At 40.9% G+C, this 20964-nt stretch overlaps 3 protein-coding genes across 3 annotated transcripts; 2 read left to right on the top strand and 1 right to left on the bottom strand.

The window, feature by feature from the left end:
* The first annotated feature begins 1020 nt into the window (after window positions 1-1020).
* On the top strand, window positions 1021-2010 carry LOC146960742 (uncharacterized protein C17orf113-like). Its single transcript, XM_085772098.1, has one exon. The coding sequence runs from the start codon at window positions 1021-1023 to the stop codon at window positions 2008-2010; it is 990 nt and encodes a 329-aa protein (XP_085628224.1).
* A 1469-nt stretch (window positions 2011-3479) lies between these two features.
* Window positions 3480-8425, top strand: LOC146960743 (uncharacterized). The gene is made up of 5 exons (XM_085772097.1): window positions 3480-3545; window positions 4500-4615; window positions 6372-7322; window positions 7562-7876; window positions 8312-8425. The coding sequence occupies exons 1-5, from the start codon at window positions 3508-3510 to the stop codon at window positions 8416-8418; spliced, it is 1527 nt and encodes a 508-aa protein (XP_085628223.1). The 5' UTR covers window positions 3480-3507; the 3' UTR covers window positions 8419-8425.
* Window positions 8426-16957: 8532 nt separating this feature from the next.
* LOC146960744 (formyl peptide receptor 2-like) lies at window positions 16958-19675 on the bottom strand. Its single transcript, XM_085772095.1, has 2 exons — window positions 19496-19675; window positions 16958-17879 (listed from the first exon to the last, which is right to left on the bottom strand). Exons 1-2 carry the CDS (start codon window positions 19664-19666, stop codon window positions 16989-16991), a joined length of 1062 nt encoding a protein of 353 aa, XP_085628221.1. The 5' UTR covers window positions 19667-19675; the 3' UTR covers window positions 16958-16988.
* Between the last annotated feature and the right edge of the window lie 1289 nt (window positions 19676-20964).

The following is a 20964-nucleotide window of genomic DNA, read 5'->3' on the forward strand; positions in this document are numbered from 1 at the left end:
CCAGGGGTCGCGTTAACCGAATATTTCCCGTCATTGACCGTTTTTTTTAAGCTGTGACGGAAAAATCTGAAGGCCGTCCGTCATTTTGACAGATTGCAATTCACACCCCTGACCACTTGGTGGCGATGTGCATATTAAAATTGTTTATTGTCTCTCTTGATTGACCTCGTTGGCTTCATTCAAAAACATGCATAGACCAAGGAGGCATAGACTGACATAAAATGTCACGGCAGTTAAGCGTCATAAATTTCTTGAAAAAGCCCAATGATGTTAACAAAAAAGGCGAAAAACGAGGGACAGAGGAAATGGAAGGACAAAGTCAGCTCTCGGCCTCGGCGGAGCAAGCTAGTGGCAGCAAGGAGGTTAGGCGGGAGTACAGAGTTCAGTGGGAGCAGGAGTTCTCCTGGCTGAGGAGGGAGGATGGAAAAATGTTCTGCGAAATATGTAAAAAAGCGAATATGAATAACGGATTTGTCCGAGGATGCAGGAACATGCAAAAATCAGCATTAACTGACCACAACAGTAGCCACAGCCACCTTGAGGCTGCGAGGGTGCTCAACCAGAGTGTGGCCATGATTAAACATGTGGAGAAATCACAGGTTGCCTGCAACGAGGCATTAAAAACACAACTTAAGGTTGTGCTACACATGGCTAAAACAAACACCCCAAGCCACCTGTATCCTGACCTGATAAACCTCTTACAGTCTGCCGGCTGTCCAAACCTCAACAGTGCACACACATACACCCACCATGAGACAGTCAGTCAGATGGAAGAGGCCATAGCGGAGACCATAACCAGCGATATTGATGACCGCAACAGTTGCACAGCTGTTGCGCCAGAATGACTGTCCCTTCCTCGTAAACATTCACTGTGGTGCGCACAGGACAGCGCTTGCTGCGCGTGATGCCTCCACGGCTGTGCGTCAAGTGAGTGCATATGTCTCCACTCTTAATAACATATACACATACTACAAGAATTCTCCCATACGAACATACAGACTAAATGAACTTCAAAAAGAAATGGGGGAACACGACCTGCTGAGCCTAAAACAACCATCGGCTACACGCTGGCTGTCCCTGGAGAGGGCAGTTAAGGGGATACGTGCCAACTGGGCTGCTCTGGTGTCGGAGTTGAGGGAGGAGGAAGATGCAAAAAACTGCCCGGTAGCTAAGGGCATCAGAAAGCGCCTTCAAACATACACGTTCACGGCTTTGACTCACTTACTGACTGACGTTTTGGCCGTGGTGAACCGCATGAACCTCGTCTTCCAAAAAGAAGACGTTAATATCTCGTCCATCTCACCTGTCGTGAGCATGACTCTGGCCAGTCTGGAAGACTTGGTGAATGGGCCAGGTGAAGCGGAGAAAAGATTCAACGAGGCCTTACAAGACGACATGTTCTGTGGCATCACACTCACACGTGTAGACGCACAGACATTTTCAACTTTACGCACTGAGTACATTGCGGAGGTAACCAAATCAATAAAAAAAAGATTCCCATCTGAGCATCTGAGCATCATCTCTGACCTGGACACCGTACTCAATGCATCTCGCTATCCGGGTGGTGCTGACAGCGCGTTCAAGAGTTATGGACAGGAGGCTTTGGAGCGCGTCTGTGACCACTACGCGCCACAGACCGGTGCAGCTGATCCACTGGTGCAGAAGGAGCGCATGCTGCGGGATTTCCTACCGCTGAAGCGGGTGCTTGCAGGATCAGGAAACCCCTCGTTCAGAGAGTCTTGCCGACTTATGATCACTTCACTTGGAGAAATGTTCCCTGATTTCAAAACTTTGGCTGAAGTGGCGCTTGTAATTCCAGTCTCCAGTGTGGCAGCAGAGCGCGGATTCAGCCTCCAGAACAACATCAAAACAGCCATGAGAAGTCGTCTGCTCGAGGCAAAAGTCCAAAACCTCATGACAATAGCCTCTGCAGCAATCCCACTTGAGACATTTGATTACGGGCAAGCGGGCACGCGATTCAAGTCCATGCGGACCAGGAGGAAGGTGTGAGACTGTGTGTTTAGGCCATAGCAGGTGAATTTAATTGTTCATTGTTCATATGTAGCTACATGGGGCCACAGTCAGTTGTTTTTTGTCACTGCAGTGCGGAGAAAAGGTGAGCCTACATATTGATGTTTGTATCCACGGTGTGGATTCTCTGTTCAGCTTGTTTGGACTGAATATTAATTAAAAATGAATTAAAATTAAATGCAAAAGTCCAAAACCTCATGACAATAGCCAATCCCACTTTGGGGCATTTGATTACGCGCAAGAGGCCACGCGAGTCCATGCGGACCAGGAGGAAGGTGTGAGATTGCGTTTAGGCAGGTGAACTGTTCATATTATTCATACTGGTGCCACAATCCGTTGTTTTTGTCACTGCAGTGCGGAGAAAAAGTGAGCCTACACACATTCATCTGCTTGATGTTTGTATCCACGGTGTGGATTCTCTGTTCAGCTGGTTTGGACTGAATATGAATTAAAAATGAATGAAAATCAAATGCTATCGAATATGTCATTATTATCATTAAAAAAAATTAAAGTGACGGGTAAAAATAGATTATGACCGGATTTTTATGACCCTGTCAGTCAAAATGACCGACAACGAAAAAGTCTAGCGCAACCCAGAGGAAAAGAAAATTCAAAAAGAGATCTCAAAAATGTTTCATTTACTTCTCCTAGACAACTATGAGATCTGTGTGACAGCAAACTGAGACTAAGGGTTATTTCTCCTGTGTCTCATCTTTTTCTCCAGAGCAATAAGATGCACTAAATCTCAATTTAGTCTCCTTTTAAGTTTCAGAAGAGATCTCAACAAGCTCTAATATAATTCTCAGAGTTTCTCAAATGTTATGTCTCTTTGTGATATCATGCAGAGAAATCAGAGAGCTCTCTCTATAAACTCAATCTATTCTCATTCTAGCTTCAGTTTATCCATCTCATTCTAAGCTCAGACAGAACAAATGAAGAGCTCTCCAAAAGCACTCATTGATTTCTCAGACTGAGATCAATGTTTTGGTTGTTTTTAATCAAACACTTTATTGTAATCCACATGATTTTTTTTTATTATTATTATGTATAGCCTAACTGTACTCAGAATGAATTGATTGAACATTTATGATTGTAGGTTGCAAAGACCTTCTGCTTTTATATTAATTACATTTTCTATGAATAATTGTAAGTATTCCAATGCACATAATTCAGGTTTTTTTCATGAACCACATAAAACGTAAAATAAAAACAACAGTCATTTATTGTTCATTTGAGAGCAATAAAGTTACTATTTCAACAAAGTCCAATGAAGTCCAATGTGAACTTTGAACCCAGTAGATGATGCAGCCCTAACGTCAACATTTCATTGGGAGAGAGCGCCATCAGTCACAATTGCTGCATCATGATTGGTCATTGATTGGCACTAAGTCTGACTGACGTGAAGCCTTACGTTAACGGTTGGAGTGCGCCAGTGCGGGAGCCATGTGCGGGAGGCAGAAGGGGAAAAAAAGAGAGATGGAGGCAGAAGGAACCGTTACGGGACGTAAAAGAAGGTAAGCGATATCTTTGTAAAGCGTAATTTGGGTAAAACTTTGCAAACATTTAGGTGGCGAGTGTTTATGTTGGTTGAGATACTTTTTTCGAAGAAACTGGTCGGCACATGCGGCTAATAGTGAAGCTAACTTAGCTAGTGAGGCCTGGACCACACGTGGCCATGAACTTATTATGATTAACTGTTAGCTAACGTTAACTGGTTAATTTATTGTGGTAATATCTTTATGTAAAGAATATGCTCTTCGGGATTTTTTTTCACAAACAATGAAGTGAGTAAAATAATACTGAACTCCATTGAAAAAATCTTCAAATTAACACGACGATGATTGTGATAGATTGCCTGCTAGCTGGTCATTTAGAAAGGAGTCCACATTTACCTACAAAATATGTGCCGAACAAGGCTTGTTGTAATGGTGTTTAAAAGGGAGTTCTGCAGGCAGCTGGACAGAGTTCAGCATAGATCCAGCACACACCTCCAGCATCTCAGAGCAGATCATACTGCTTATTGTTTCATGACTTAAACATAATTTTATATACGTATTCATGTGTTCATAATTAATTCTTCAGAATTCTGTGGGTGGTTAATCATATTTTATTATATAATTAGCAAACAAGACAGCAAGTTTGATTTGGTGATCAAATCTTAACATGATGTATGGCATTTTTGGCAATTAAGATATTTGCATTGGAGCCTCATGCATATTTAAAGTGCTTGCTGTGGACAAAATTGTTAGGCTATGTGTTGAAATTTAAGAGGATATATCCTCTTAAAGACCATGTTTTTCAGTTCCTGAGTTGTCTGGTTACAGTAACACATCTCTGTATCCAAATGTTTCAACAAGTTGCTGTACCAAATTATGAGATATAATGACATGATAAAACTAGTAACTAAAATAAGACATTGAACCACCTTTTTAAATAATTAAAATATTGTATTTTTATGTATTTAACAGAATGGATGGCCCAGCAGGAAATACCAAGAAAGAGATGCCCAAAAGAGCGCGAAACCCACCGAAGAAGATGTGTTTTTATGAACCAGACCCCGGCTCACCCAAAGATGACTCAGATGGTAATTAATTTCACTACATGGCTTAGCTAATTTTTGGCATGATTGTCATTTCTAACTTACTATGGACACTATAAAAACAAAAATCTTTGACAGTCTCTGGTCTCTTATCACTTGGATTATTATTATCTAGGCTATATATTGGCAAACTTCAGCTGCAAACATTGATTTACAGGATTTTTTAAAAAGAAATGTCAAGAAAGGTGAGAGTAACCCCCACTTGAAACTGTATGCATTTTAGTGACAGAATTTTACAACTCTATTGGTCAAATTATCACTACATTTGGGGCTGGGAAATTGATTTAAACATTTTTTATTTAAATAAAATAAAATTCTCTCATCAGAAAAAGTAGCAACTTTTTTCCAGGATAGGACATGAAATTGAAAATAGGTCTCTAATTGTTGATACCTACAGAAACTCCGTTGCCGCTTTATTGTAGATTATAGAATTTAATTCTTTAAAATGTATTGACAATGTAGGATATATGGAGGGTAATGATTCATGACCAGTTATGGTCACTATTCATAAATTATCGTATTATCAAGTTATTGATTAATCATATAGGGTTAAACAAAACCTTGGGGCATCACCTTCCTGAAGCTATGTCCTTGGGAGGCGAAAGGAAGCTGAACAATAATTGTATAATTAAGCAATATCACACGAGAGGGAGTGCTGTTGTACTGTATATCAGCACGGGTGTGATAATCACACCTGTAAATTTAGATTTTGGTACAAAGAAAGCTAGGTTATTAAAATAACACACACACACAACACAATGTAAACAAATAGTACGATCTTAAGTTGTTACAGCCTAACCTGAGCAGCGGTGTTCTGACGTCGGTTCTTCGTCTAGCTTGATGGTAGTTACTTCTTGCTGCACCGTGACTAAGGTTTTAGCAGCTGCTATCTGGCTTTTATCTACAATTTATGTTGGCGGACTTACAGGCGTGTCTGCCTGAGGAAAGGTGTTTCCGTTATCACCCGCTGTCATGTCGCGTAGCGATTTATTTGCACCACTAGATGGCAGTACGAGACCACGAATGAATGAGAGGGAGCAGTTGCATATATCACAGTGTCTGCATGAAAGACAATAAAGCTTAAAGGACAATTCCAGGCAAAAAACAACCATGGGCCATATTTTCCAAATATTTTACCTCTAGAATAATGAATGTGCAGATTTTTCTCTCAATGTCTCCTGTTATCTAGCAGATCTCTCTGTCCCCACCTCCTAGCAGCAGCAGAAAATGGAGGTAGTGCGTTCTACCGCCGTTTAAGCTATTTGCAACTCACACACCACCTTTTTTATTCCACAGACAACAGCAAATAGTTATACAAACATGCAACCAGGTGTTTGTTTACCTGGAGGAGGCGGACATCTTGGAGAAATTAGTAATAATAAACGCATGCATAGACTCGCGGGAATCTTGTTGATCTTGTTGATAATAAAATGCATACAGTAATCATTAAATAATGAAATAGAACAAAAACAAAGTGAAAAGATAGAATACAGAGTGCATGATTCAAATCAAATACATTGTTATTGTAAAGTGTCGCATGAGTGAAGAAGTGTGAAGCAAATGCAAAAAGAATAAAGTTAATGCTAGTTGAAGGCTAATGTGAAGAGATTAATTTGTATCACTTCTAAGTCTAAGATGATTAGAATTGAGACCAATAAGATATAGTAGCATGTTTAAGATTGATTTTTAGCCTGTACTGGTTTACTCAAAATCTCCTTTTATTTACTCTGTTCATTTTCAGGACTTTTTGTATTTTTGACCTTTGAAGACGGATACACGGCAAAGATTTTTAATGCCTGTGATATACTAAGCAAAGATGATAAACCCACCACCTGCCTTAGAGATCTGAAGCCAGGGGAAGAAGTACTTGCAAGATGGTCCGACAACAAGTTCTACACCGCCACAGTGGACTTCGTTGGAACAGTTAAAAAGACAGTGGATGCCAAGAAGGCCACAAAGAAAGACATGAAAAAAAGAGATGCAGCTGCTCAACGATTTTACAACCTTCCATCACTACCTCAAGCAGGTCAGTCCACCTCAGTACAGGATCATCCAAATACTGTGGACCACAACGTCATCCAGCCTCCAACTACCTGGCCAGTGTACCAACCTCCACCTACCGAGTCATCTTTACCTATCCAGCCACAGCACCAGCCTGTAACTGCCTGGCCACAGTACCAGGTTCCAGTTTCCCAGTCATCGCCACATACGCATCCACCTGTCCAGCCGCTCCACCAGTATGCACCCACTCTGTCTCCAGTCACACATTGTTCCAACCTTTCGCAGTATCCAAAGCATCACCAATCTCACACGGCACTGCCCACATCTTCAGACCTGTCAGCACAACCTGTTTTGGTGGATTTGGATCACCAAAGACAGCCACCAGCTTCGACTGTAACACCCAAAGAAAGCTTTCTCAAAATGTTGTACAGTCCTGGTAAAAACCAAAAACCTGCTGTTCTTGGGGACCAGAGCCAGCCTAGTACGTCTGAACATGAGACTTCTTCATGCTCGTCATCTGCAGATACTTTCATCATTGAGCGTGATCCACTTCCAGAATCTGGAGAGCCAATTTTCAGTTTCCCTGAATCAAGAGAAGACAGATCATGGAAGCCATGCAGGGCATGCGAGGCAGAGGTGGACAAATTAGTGGAGGAGAAAGCCAAACTGCAGGATGTGCTGTGCAGTATGAGTAAGTACATTTTGTCTCTCTGTTGCAGTTAATTGTTCCTTTAACACTATTACTTTTTTCTCTCACAATTTTCGTAATGTACCAAATTAAACTAAAACTTAAAAGCTTTTAACAATTTGGTAAAAAATCTTAGCCCATCATGAAATCTCTTGATTTTTTTTAAAAACTAGTCTCATCCTTTTCTTTAGTTTATTTTTGCTTCTGTGTCCCTGTAAGGTAATTCATATTTTATGTCACAGGTGGTGAGCTCCTCGAGGCATTAAAAAGCTTTCTGGACAAAGTGGAACAGATCCAACCTCAGGCTGGTGTTGGGGCTCCAAAACACAGATCTGGGAAGCAAGAGCTGTATCCAGAAAGTGGCCTATTCGTGTCTTCCACCCGCCTGGCTGCAATACATGCAGGAGCAAAGAAGGACTGCCTCAGATTGTTCCATCTTCTTTTTGATGAGTTTTTTACTGCAGAGGAGTGCCGAAATGCTGTGGCCTTTGGGAAGCACGGGAAGGTGCCAGATGGGAAGACAGTCCTGGATAAGTTCAAAGTCAATGGGATTCTAAGTAAGTACATTGCTCATTGTTAACAATTTATGGAAATATGGAAAGGTTGTGGAAATCCATCAGTAAAAATACATAACATAAAGAAGCACAAATTATTTTCAAAAATGAATTTGTTGTAATTCTACTTTTAATTTCTAGTTTGGTTTCCCCTCTTTTTTCTGACCCTTCTCACATTCATCACAATATCTGGCCACATTTGGCATAGTTTCTGAAGTGTTGGAACCCCATGTATCACATAGCTACATTTAATGTTTTGATTGTTTCAGTGACCTCACAGTTTTGATGAATTTCCTCGTGTGAACCATAGAGATATTTCAATGTGAATTATGTGACATCTGGATTAAAAAAAACTCTCAATACTGTCATTGTAACTGCTGTTACATTATGACATTTGTAATTTGTGCTTTCTTTTCTCTGTTTTTCTTCTTCTTGCAGCTTACATCATGCGCTGTAGTACCCTGGATGGATGGACACCGGTGGGGAAAAGTAAGGTCAAAAAAGCCTTCATAAACAAATGCCGTATCAGGGCCACAGCACTGTAAAGCATTGCAACCTTCGTTGAAATGTCCATGTTCAAAAAAAGGCCCTTTTAAATATTGTTTTAAATGCTGTGCAATGTTGTGCAATGTGCACTGTAAAGTTATGTCATTATTACAGCTACTTGAAACACAGCATCAGGGCCACAACACTGTAAAGTATGGGATGTGGCATACTGATAGACATTGTTGAAATATCCATGTTCAAAAAAAGGCCCTTTTAAATGTTGTGCAATGTTGTGCAATGTGCACTGTAAAGTTATGTTATTATTACAGCTACTTGAAACACAGCATCAGGGCCACAACACTGTAAAGTATTGGATGTGGCATACTGATAGACATTTGTTGAAACAACCATGTTCAAAAAAAGCCCCTGTATACAAATGCTGCATGAGGGCCTTAAAGTGATAGTTCACCCAAGATTGAAATTTCACTCATTATCTACTCACTCTCATGTGGACTAAGGGCTGGGAGAAGTTTCAGAGTCCTCCGTGGCTTCTCTGAGTTACAGGGGGTCTCGGCGTAGCAGTGTATGTCCATATAACGGTTGCAAATGGATACCAACTGTCTTCGTAACAAAAAGACACACCAAAAAACATCCAAATACCTCCATGCTGCTCGTATGTAATGTCCGTCTTGTATTGAAGCCCCGAAATGCGAAACTGTCCCAAAAAGTATTAAATAAGTCTATATTTCAAGCTTGTTTTGTAGCGGAAGCTTCTTGAAGCTCCTCTTCCCAGTTTGTCAAATTTGGACAAATCAGGGTCTGTCCTCTTTCCAGGGAAGAGGAGCTTCGAGAAGCTTCCGCTACAAAATGAGCTTGAAATATAGACTTATTTAATTTTTTTCAGGACAATTTCGCATTTCGGGGCTTCAATACAAGAGGGACATTACATACGAGCAGAATGGAGGTATTTGGGTGTTTTTTGGTGTTTTTTGGTTTGTCTTTTTGTTACGAAGACAGTTGGTATCCATTTGCAACCGTCATATGGACATGCACTGCTACGCCGAGACCCCCTGTAACTCAGAAAAGCCACGGAGGACTCTGAAATTTCAATCTTTTTTTTTTTTTTTTTTTTTTCAAATTTCAATCTTTAAGGCCCTCATGCAGCATTTGTATACAGGGGCTTTTTTTGAACATGGTTGTTTCAACAAATGTCTATCAGTATGCCACATCCAATACTTTACAGTGTTGTGGCCCTGATGCGGTATTTCAAGTAGCTGTAATAATAACATAACTTTACAGTGCACAATTTCAATTTTGGGTGAACTATCCCTTTAAAGTTGTAAAATGTTGTGCAATGTGCACTGTAAAGTTATGTCATGATTACAGCTACTTGAAACACAGCATCAGGGCCACAACACTGAAGTATTGGATGTGGCATACTGATAGACATTTGTTGAAATATCCATGTTCAAAAAAAGCCCTTTCAAATGTTGTTTTAAATGTTGTGCAATGTAAAGTTATGTTATTATTACAGCTACTTGAAACACAGCATCAGGGCCACAACACTGTGAAGTATTGGGTGTGGCATACTGATAGACATTTGTTGAAACAACCATGTTCAAAAAAAGCCTGTGTTTACAAATGCTGCCTGTATTAATGTTATTACAGCTACTTGAAATACTCACAATACTATACTTTGAATAAAGATTCAGATTACTCATTGCAAAAGGGAAATCAATTTGTCTGTCAGCTCATTTGCTATAGAATTATAAAGCCTGGCTGTTGGTGTGTGTGTGTATGTATGTATGTATATATACATGTATGTATGTATATATATATATATGTATATGTATGTGCTTCAGAATGTTTAGTTGCTGCAGTATTTGTAAGGTGTGTGCGTGTGTGTGCGCCATATTGCTCCATTGTAGCTCCAGTATTGCTCCATTGTAGCTCAAGTATTGCTCCATTGTAGCTCCAGTATTGCTCATTTTCTTCTCCAAGGAGAAATAAAGGAGCCATTAAAAACACTGAATTGAGATTAGCAAGGTATCTCCCTTAAGTCTCAAGTATGACTCCCTCTAATTACTCTGTCTCACCTATTGCTCCTAGTGAATTTTAGGAGAAACATATGAGAAACATTTGAGTCAAAATAGAAACTAAAATGAGGCTGATATGAGAATCTCAAATTTGTCTCCGGAGCTACAGAAGAGCAAGCTTTGAGCAGTAAATTTTTCCTCTGGGAACCTCTGCTTGGAACAGTCAGCCAATCAGGAGAGAGGCTCAGAGCCTCCTCTCTTCCGATTGGCTGACACTGATGGGCGGTTACTAGAGCTCCAGAGAGATGCTTGACAAAAAGCCTTCAAGTTTATAGCTTAATTTAACCTATACGTCAAGTCAAATTACAAACTTGTAGATGCTGGTGCCTTTTACATTAAATAAAATGTCCTGATTATGAGTCACAGTCAGTCGAGATCATCATGTTCTGACCCATGAATGGATGTGGCCATGACTGAATTATCACTTCCTATTTACGTAAGTCCTCAGCAATCACTGGTTGTCCCACTCCAATCTTTAAACTCAGCTTTCAATTTGATCTCAGCCACAAACCTGTGGTTCTGCTACCTTTGTCTCACTTCACATCTGAAAGGATGAAGCTGGTGCTCCACTGTTTATATTGGCACTAAGAGTTCAGATCATGAAACTGTTTTTAAATGCATTGGGCGGCCCTTTACTGCATGTCACTCCCCCTGTCTCTGCCTCCCCATTTCCTGTCTCTCTCAACTATACTATCAAATGAAGGCAAAAAAATATTTAAAAAAAAATGTTGTGACAGAGTACATACAATAACCTGGGGATTTTTCAGCTTCTGTGTGTGGCCTGTGCAACCAGCAGAGCCGATCTGTCAGGTGTGACCGGTTGTGTCAGTGCATCGTTTAACTAATTATTAGGTCTAATGGGCCGGTGCTACCCTCTAGTGGCCTGTAGATGTTTTTGAATGTAAAAGCTTGTATGCAAATATTTCTCAACACATTTTCCCATCTGTTTAAATACTATAATTTATAAAGCATTCTCCCTACATTAATACTAAGTAGTAAGTCAATTACTACTACTAATAATAATAATCTAAACACATTCACTTACCATTAGCACATGGCTTAATCATTATATGTGTAAGTGCAGCATAAATGTTCATTGAAATAGTTTGTTAATCATTTACTCACACTAATAAGTGAGCTTATTACCAAAAATGACATGATATAATACTTGATTTATAAATGCTGAATCCACCATTTAAGTATGAAAATACAATTGTTATACATGAGTTTATTAATCCAGTTAAAATTGTATAACTTTGATTTGACATTATTTCGTCGTTAGTTACCATTTACTTTGCAGATTACAGGTTTACTGACCCTGAGGGGGTTGTTTGACAGATGGAAACAGACTATTCAAATTAGATTTATGGCCAAGAGACAGAGCAGCAATGTTACATAACTAACAAGGTTCACAAACTATAACTCATGTAGATAGTAGCCTAATTATAACACAGTTTGCATAGTCTAACTCACATGTGGATGTTTATATCCAAAAGATCAATGAGATGATCACTGGTAAATACAACAATCATAATTATTTTTCTGCATTTTCATTAACATATTTACATTTTTTGTGTGTATATGCATTTTACCATGAATCATGGGTTGAGCTTAACTTTACTGTCATGATGATGGCATGTGGATGAAACATATAGTGCTGAACAGCAGTCAAAGTCACACAACATGGATGGAGACAGGAGTGAGTCAAGTTGATACTTTTTTACTGCTACTAATTTGAATCATATAAGTTAAGTTGAGTTATTACCAATATTAGTAATTTATTATAAATCTACAATTTAATAGTCTTTTATAAGTTTAAGTTGTTTTAAGTAAAACATAATGTGTTGCGGTAATTAACACGTCATATTTGTGGCTGAGGAAGAGTGTGCTGGAGGTTTTATGACTCCTATATTAAAGTTGTCATCTTATGTAATCTAATTATAATTAAGTTATCATTGACACATGCAGATAGATAGATAGATAGATAGATAGATAGATAGATAGATAGATAGATAGATAGATAGATAGATAGATATCATTCACTCACTCAACTGGCACCATCAGAAAATGTTAAGTATGCTCAAGGAAGACAGATTGGACCAACACTCTAATAATTAAATCCTTCAGTGTATCCTGAATTCCTTTTTATAGTTACAGTTTTATAGTTATGTCTGACTAATTGGGAAGTTTGATTTTGTTTGAGCTTACCTGAGATCTTACCCGAGTAAAAAGATGCTTGTCCTTCTTTAGTTCAAGACACGATGAAGAAACCGCAGACTTGCATAGGCCTGCGTTCTGCTCTCCAGTCTGATGGTTCGGGTTTAGGCTCGCCATCTTCAAAATCCACACTGCAGTAGATTGATTTTCTCTTAAAATGTATATTTTCTATGAGTTTAAATCAATTACCCATTTACTCTACAGTATAAAATTCCTCTTTTTTAACCAGTGGACACATATTCAATGGCAACAAAATCCCATATAGCTGTACAAATAAATCCGTCGTGTAAATGAATAATAGCAAGCATGAACGAATCACTACACATTACACATAAAATATTAAATGAATAACATCCATACATGTTTTTACATAAATAGATAGATAGATACTAGACATGAGTCTACTGTTGGTAAACAACATAGTTATCAAACTCAAGAACAGCTGTCTTTCACCTTTATAGCTTCCACTACAGGTCTGCTGTACCAGCTGTGCTAGCTAGCTTAATTGCTGCATTACGAAAGAACAATTAAAACTCAACTTAGATACACATCCATTGTATCTGCCTCTGATTTCCTTACTTTCCATTTTGTAATAGGCTAGTACAGCACAGAACACACATGATTAGGTTTCATATCCACGAAATAATGTAAACAACAGGATATGAACGACTCAGCTAGCATGTTAAACTGGAGGGTAGCCTAACTATATTGCGCTCACCTGAGTTTTTTCGCTCTCAAAACAATTGGGGCAAAAAGACGATGTTTGTCGATCAACTCTGCTCCCAAAAGTGGGAATTAATCCACTCCAAAAATAAAAACTCAAAGTATAATGTCTATTCACTCAGTCATTATCTTAAACGACCTCTCGGTTGTGGCGGGTCTGCTCTAGTTTTTTACGGCTAGCGGGAAAAGAAGAAAAAGAAAAAAAAAAGGAAAAGAGTGGCACCGTCACTGTGTGTGGGAGGAATGGGCGGCGCACTCTGCTGGCAAAAATGTGGAACTACATCAAAATAACATGATTGGCTCACAAATGGGTTTTTTTTTTCATTGTCTGAGGCTGTGTTTGTGTCACACGCAGCTTTCTGAACATTATGTGATATTGTCCTCCAGGTCCATGATGAGTTTATCAAAAAGAGGATAAAGTAGCCTAATTATTTCCTTTAAAAACACATTCTTAGACGTAACTTGACCTTGGGATGAAGCAGCAGACAGGTTTTAATCTCCAGTGTCTTTTACTGTGAACGTGAAAAAACACTTTCATATGAGTCAATATACTGATGTAGGCCTATTTTAATCATAATATATAGCCTATATATGAACATAATATAAAAACAACAAAACTGCATGTTAAAGGAAACACTTAGGCTATAGATTTCTTTCTTTGTCCATTATCTTGTGCCAGTCGTGTTTCATATCCCAGTTCAGTTCATAACTTAGAAATGTGAAGTTTAAAAGATGTTATCATGATGGTTTCACAACCTTTTTACTCTAGTTCACGTCCTCTTTTAACTTTTTCAGCTTTTCACAGGAGGAAGTGAGTATAGACACCAACACCATGAAGATAAATCTGTGGCCAGAATATTTTTGATTTCAATTTGATTAAACTGAAGAAAATACCACAATGTCTCAGTGTCTTTTTTTGTTTGTTTGTTTTTTACAAACACCTTGGTTTAACACCACCACCATCTTCCTCTAGTTTAAACCATAAAGTGGTTTAAACCATATGTTTTAATGCTGTAGTTCAATTATCTATCTACGTTTTATAAATGATCTGATAAACCACAAACGTTTCATAAAATAGCCTACTAAATACTAAACACAATCATTGAACACATTATACTGTACAGTAGATTATTTTACTAATCCAGACCTACTTGTGTGACAGTTGAGGTTCCTGTCACTATGCCTCCAATTGATCATGTGCCCTGGCTACTTGGCCAAAGGGATGTCCCTTTGGGTGACTGGCAAGCGCGCATGACTCTTACCCGGGAGGTGTGGGTTCAATCCCCGCCCGGGCCCTCTTCACCTTGCCACATTCTGGCGTTGTTGGCAGGATCCATGTAGCACTAGTGGTGGGTCCATGGATTCCTAATGTGTGGCAGCCTGCGCGGAAGCACGAGGACGTGCTTGTGAAAAGAGGGGGAGAGATGTGACAGTTGAGGTTCCTGTCACTATGCCTCCAATTGATCATGTGCCCTGGCTACTTGGCCAAAGGGATGTCCCTTTGGGTGACTGGCAAGCGCGCATGACTCTTACCCGGGAGGTGTGGGTTCAATCCCCGCTCGGGCCCTCTTCACCTTGCCACATTCGCATTATTCAAGTGGGCAGATACTTTCCTTTTTTTTTTTACACTAATCCAAACCTAAACATCCATGACTGTGTTTATAAACAACAACATGTTTATTATCAATGTGGAAATAATGTAAAATGTGGCTTTAAAGTAACATTGCGGAGTTTTTCGTCCTTAAAATAATGTTTCCAGACTCATTGCAATGGTAGAAAAATGGTTAATAGGATGAATGGTGCTGCCGCTGCAGCCTGAGCCGGGTCGCGTCGGCTGAAACTGCACTATGTAACTTCCCTGCACGGGTACGAAACACCAAATCTTCTTACACAGTGTAATTAAAGACACCACAACAGATAACAATGGTTTATTATCTCGTCTTAACACTGAAAATCTTTTGGACAACTATAATTTCTATGTCACAGCTTGTAATCTTACAGCGGTATTTACAAAGTCATGTCACAACACTCGAAGCTTATTATCGGTCATTACTGAGAATTATAAATCAAAATGTAACACTATGTGAGCTGAAATCAACGCTGCTAAACACAGCAGAGCAGAGCTAGGAACCATAAAACCTGCAGAACATGGAGTCCCAGATAAACTGTACTGTACAGACGTTGTGATGTTAGTGATGTGGAGCTAATCTGCAGAGCGAGTACAGCTGTGTTTTATGAGCGGGTTGCTAAGGATCAGACTTCGTCCTTATGCTTGTTAAGCCATAAAGGCTCTGCCCACATCTTCACAGTCACACTCAGAGTTGATGAACCTGTCTGAGCCGCTCTTATTTACAGCTGGACACAGTTCAGTTTCAGTGTAAATGATCATCTCTGTACCAGTCACGTCTAAATCTCATCACTGTGTTTCCTGGTCATGGTCTCACTTCCTTCAGTCGACCTTCCTTCGTTCCTGTCTCCTCAGACTCCACGACACACTTCCACTTTTCATCCGACACTTTAATCACATGCATTGAAACACAACTCGGAAAAACCTGAACTCATTGACGAGCATATAACGCAACTTCAATCTTTTCATTATATTAATGTAGACATTTATAATAAAGGATTGTTGCAATGAGACTTTACTGAAGAACTGATTTTTTAAGAACCACATCACCTATCTATTTGTTCATTACTGTATGTACAGAAGTTTGTGGGTTTGTGGATTGGTTGTTTTTACTTCCTCAAACAAAAGTCCTTGAATTATCTGCACATAGAGAACGATCTTATTGATGATTTTAAGGGAAAATGCATGCATTTTGTTGCCTATACTAATTCTGTTTTGTTTATATTTTTATGTCCAAGTTTATATATACTGTACATACTTTCAATTGCTATCCAGGAGAGAAGCCACATATATTGTACCTGGTACAGGACAATAAAGCTGATTCTTATTCTGATACTTCAAATTACCCAACTATCACTTTAAATCCCTCATGCACTTTTCTTTCTTTTTTTTAATAGGAAACTAAAGACTGGTTGATCAGCTACAATATGCTATAGATGATAAGATAATAACCCAGGCGTGATGCATTCTGGGAGTTGAGAACACACATCTATTTTCTTGCCATATCTTGGGCACTTAAACATAAATTCACTGTTACAGTTTCACCTTGAAACAAGTTCAATCCTCTGAGTGGCTTTAAAGCAGAAGTAAGCGATCCGGTCGTTTTGGCTAACTTCCTGTCAGCCGATGGAGTTAGCAGTCCCCGCCCTCGTCCCTACGTCACCACATTCACGCGCATCCCTTGGCTGCACACACAGAGAGGACTGCCCCTTTATGCCGTTCTCTCTCCTCATTGGATAAAGGTTGTAGGATACAAGGAAAGTTTTCTCCTCGGCTTACAGCAGAGCAGAGTGACTGACAGACCCATGTTTCAGACCAAACACTCTATATAAGTGATTGCTGTCGGAAGATATAACCATTTAAGACTTATATTAACACAAATAATACGCTTACTTCTGCTTTAACTTCCACTTAACTGAGCTGGATTTGAAAAAAAAGAGAAAAGAACGTGTTTGATCCTCGAAGTTCAGACTTTGGCTACATCCACCGACGTCTGGCTCCTCCCCGCCGCCACCGAAGTGCGCCGTGATCCGCTGCTGTTGTCCAGAGAGCGTTCGTTGGACTGAGACGTCTGTCCGTCCACGTCGTCGGCCAGAGCCCGTTTGTAGACGCCGGCCAGACTCTGCCTGAAGCGTCCCCTCACGTCCAGCCCCATGCAGAAGTACAGCAGCGGGTTCACGCAGCTGTTGAAGTAGGCGACGCCCTTCGCCACGGGGTGCCAGATCTTCACCACCTTGTTCTTGCTGTCCACCATCTTGACCAGCAGGAGGCAGTGGTACGGCGCCCAGCACACGAAGAAGGCGACGACTAATGATGCTAAAATACGTAGCGGGCGGGATTTCCCGGACAGACGGGTGCGTCGGATGCCGATGCCGGCCAGGATGTAGCAGATGAGGATGACCATGAAGGGCAGCATGAAGCCGCACGTGAAGCGGATGGAGTAGAGCGCCAGTTTGGTGGTGTTGTCCCCCGCCGTCGCCTCCTTCACCTCCAGAGAGCACTTACTCAGGTTGTTCTTCCCCAGGTAGACTTGGCGGTAGACGAAGTACGGCACGCTGAGGATCGTCGCCGTGGTCCAGATGCAGACGGCCACCACCCGGGCGGCCAGCAGGGTGCGCCGCCGTTTGGTGAAAACGGGTTGCCAGACGCAGAGCGCTCGGTCCAGACTGATGACGGCGAGAAGGAAGACGGAGCAGAACATGTTGCCGTATTTGAAGAAGCCGTTGAACTTGCAGAGGAAGACGCCGAAGGGCCAGTAGTCGAAGAAGAGCTTCTTGGTGAGGGAGAAGACCCGAGTGAAGCAGAAGATCAGGTCGGCTATCGCAAGGTTCACCAGCCACACGTTGGTGACCTTCGGCTGAGGAGAGAAACATCAAAGGAAAGCTAATTTTATTGATACTATTGGAAACATATTGAAAGTTTTATACTGTATACTAAAGTGACAGGCATGCCATTCAGAGAACTCCAAAAAAAAAGGCCAGAAACGACTGTCCTGTCTGAGAAAACTCTCCAAGTTCCAGATTGGTAAGTCCCTGATGATTTTACTTTATAGCTCATAAATCAAATCTGTGCTACCTTTTCCCTCCTCTGCTGGTTTGGCAACCTTAATATCAGGTCAAAAAAATGCACTAAACAGAGTAATAAAAACAAATAGTAAGATTTTGGGAGTTCAACAGTGCACACTTTCAGATCTGTTCAATAGGCAGATCATCAGGAAGGCTAATAGAGAGCCTAAGCGGAAGCGGAAGTGAAGCTCGCCATGGGACCTCAATTCGGAAAAAGTCTCTATGTACTGTAAGTGAATGGGAGTCAAAATTTTATTTCGTGATCCGATTGAATTGTGTCATGAGAAAAATATATGACCTTAACCTGTTTAAAACATCACGTTTCATGCCAAAATATCAGCAGTTTGTCGTAAAACGGCAACAGAAGGATGTATATTGCGTGAAGACGCTCTGTGGACTACAGATCTGGTGTCCCACAAAAAATACATCACCAACTGACACGGGAAAGGGCGGCATGTGGTGTGTGACATCACCTACGCAACCTGTCGTCTTTCTGGTTACGGATTTTTCTTAATTTTATTTTACAATAGTTTTACAACAAACTGCTGATTTCTTGGCATGAAATGCGGTGTTTTAAACAGGTAGGCACAAGTCAATCGGATCACGAAACGAAATTTTGACTCTCGTTCACTTACATGGAGATTTTTTCCAAATTGAGGTCCCATGGTGACCGTTACTTCCACTTAGGCTCTCTATGCCATCCTTTCCGACAGCTCCCATCCTTTACACTCTGAGGTCCAGTTTTTACCTTCTGGCTCCCGGCTCAGACTTCCTCGTATAAAATGTAACAGGTACAAGCACTCCTTTCTTCCTACAGCGGTATCCCTTTTGAATTCAGGAGAGGATAGGAGGAGTCACACCTGATGGATTTATATTCTGTGGTTTCTCACATGCAGGCTGTTTTTGTTTCATTTTGTTTTCATGTGATGCTGATGATGTTGGAAATGATTGCACTTTCCCTACCTTGTACGGGCTACTTGAGTCGCTGCTACTGACTTTTAATCGTATGTCTTTTGTACTTGCTGCAACACTTATTGCCCAATGGGGGCACAGATAAAGCTGAACTGAACTAAACAACAGCAAGAGGCCCAGCACATCCTGAATCACTTCCTTTTTAAATGCACTAGCACAGGCGCTATGTCGGCTGCTAATATTACACATGTGAAAACCACAACCAAGTGGCGCGAGAACGAGCGAGGGTAAAGCAACCAACAGGAAACAGTGGCGCTCACATGTTGTGGCGCTGACATGTTGTGACAATATCTATGACACCTGTCTCTGAATTTCATATTTGTATATTATCCATAAATTATGTATAAAATTATACCCAAGGCCATAAAACATATTACACGCATCAGCTTTAGTCTATAGCGCATGTAGCCTTACACACTCCACATGTAATATCCACCTTGAGCTTGAATCCTGCCACCCAGATCACCACAGAGTTCCCTGTGATGCCGAGCACAACCGTCAGCGTGTAGAGGACGATGGACACGTTGTCCATGATGGCCTCCACGTCCACCTTCGTCGGCTCGTCTTTGCTGGAAGACTTCAAGGCGATGGAGGAGTTGAGCGACATGGTGTGGCTGCAAACACAGAGAAGAGTGACAGGAAACATGAAGTGACCCGTCATATGAACTCTGAGCAACATGAATAAACTACACAAGGTGCGTACAACCTTTACACAATGGCAGCACAGAAAATGTACAACAAGTTCTCCAAAAGTCTAGGTACCGTACTTCATCAGGTTTAGGCACTAAAAGCACTTGGTTAAGGTTAGGAACTAAAAGTATTTGCTCTGGTTTAGTCACTTAAAGTAAATCTTTAGGGTTACACATTTTTTGTTTGTTTTGTTTATTTGTTCGCACCAAAAAAAAAAAAAAAAGACAGATTAAAAGCAGAAAGACAAGAGCTACAACAGGTGCAAGCCGAGCCATTTAAAAGGTCTGTTAAAGTGAAATTCCGGCGTAAGTGTAAACCATGGTCAAACACACCGTAACACCGAGTTAGACCCCCCCTCGAGAGATCAATTTGCCCGACCGCTACATTCACGAGATCCACCAACTTCAGCAAATACCGCAATATCGCCACACACGGCGCTGTCCGGATCCACTGTCTGACCGCAACCAAAACGCCACCATTTGCCCAAAATAATGCTCAGAACTGCACCAAATGTCATCAATAGTACACACAGGGTCCCAGCACGTAGTACGAGTTGTCAAACATCTGCTAGCTTTGCCTGTTTTCTTTAGCAAGGAGATGCAACTCAACTCACCTACTTCTCCTCCGGGAGCCGCTCGTTGGTGAGGAAGCCCTGACGAGTCGATCACCGAGTGCACCGGAGTTCCGCAGCTCTTAAAAATGCTCATTTGCGCCTATATCGTGGCCAGCACTCGATAATAATAGTTATAAAGTGATATGCAAGATAAAAAATAAAAAAACTCTGATTGTATTTCCATGAGGTAATTGTTGATTGAGCTGCGGAACTCCGGTGCACTCGGTGATCGACTCGTCAGGGCTTCCTCACCAACGAGCGGCTCCCGGAGGAGAAGTAGGTGAGTTGAGTTGCATCTCCTTGCTAAAGAAAACAGGCAAAGCTAGCAGATGTTTGACAACTCGTACTACGTGCTGGGACCCTGTGTGTACTATTGATGACATTTGGTGCAGTTCTGAGCATTATTTTGGGCAAATGGTGGCGTTTTGGTTGCGGTCAGACAGTGGATCCGGACAGCGCCGTGTGTGGCGATAATGCGGTATTTGCTGAAGTTGGTGGATCTCGTGAATGTAGCGGTCGGGCAAATTGATCTCTCGAGGGGGGGTCTAACTCGGTGTTACGGTGTGTTTGACCATGGTTTACACTTACGCCGGAATTTCACT

This window comes from Trachurus japonicus, unplaced genomic scaffold (genome assembly GCF_045865225.1).
Source record: "Trachurus japonicus isolate A0001 unplaced genomic scaffold, Traja_1.0 AP030040.1".
NCBI classification, from domain to species: domain Eukaryota; kingdom Metazoa; phylum Chordata; class Actinopteri; order Carangiformes; family Carangidae; genus Trachurus; species Trachurus japonicus.

What these genes read in the sequence shown, in the direction of transcription:
- LOC146960742 (XM_085772098.1), top strand. Translation starts at nt 1,021, where the DNA reads ATGGGGGAACACGACCTGCTGAGCCTAAAACAACCATCGGCTACACGC.
- LOC146960743 (XM_085772097.1), top strand. Translation starts at nt 3,508, where the DNA reads ATGGAGGCAGAAGGAACCGTTACGGGACGTAAAAGAAG. An exon ending in ACCCAAAGATGACTCAGATG is followed by an intron (nt 4,616 to 6,371) that starts GTAATTAATTTC and finishes GTTCATTTTCAG; the next exon opens with GACTTTTTGTATTTTTGACC. An exon ending in GGATGTGCTGTGCAGTATGA is followed by an intron (nt 7,323 to 7,561) that starts GTAAGTACATTT and finishes TTTATGTCACAG; the next exon opens with GTGGTGAGCTCCTCGAGGCA.
- LOC146960744 (XM_085772095.1), bottom strand. Translation starts at nt 19,666, where the DNA reads ATGTCGCTCAACTCCTCCATCGCCTTGAAGTCTTCCAGCAAAGACGAG. An exon ending in TGGCAGGATTCAAGCTCAAG is followed by an intron (nt 17,880 to 19,495) that starts GTGGATATTACA and finishes TTCTCTCCTCAG; the next exon opens with CCGAAGGTCACCAACGTGTG.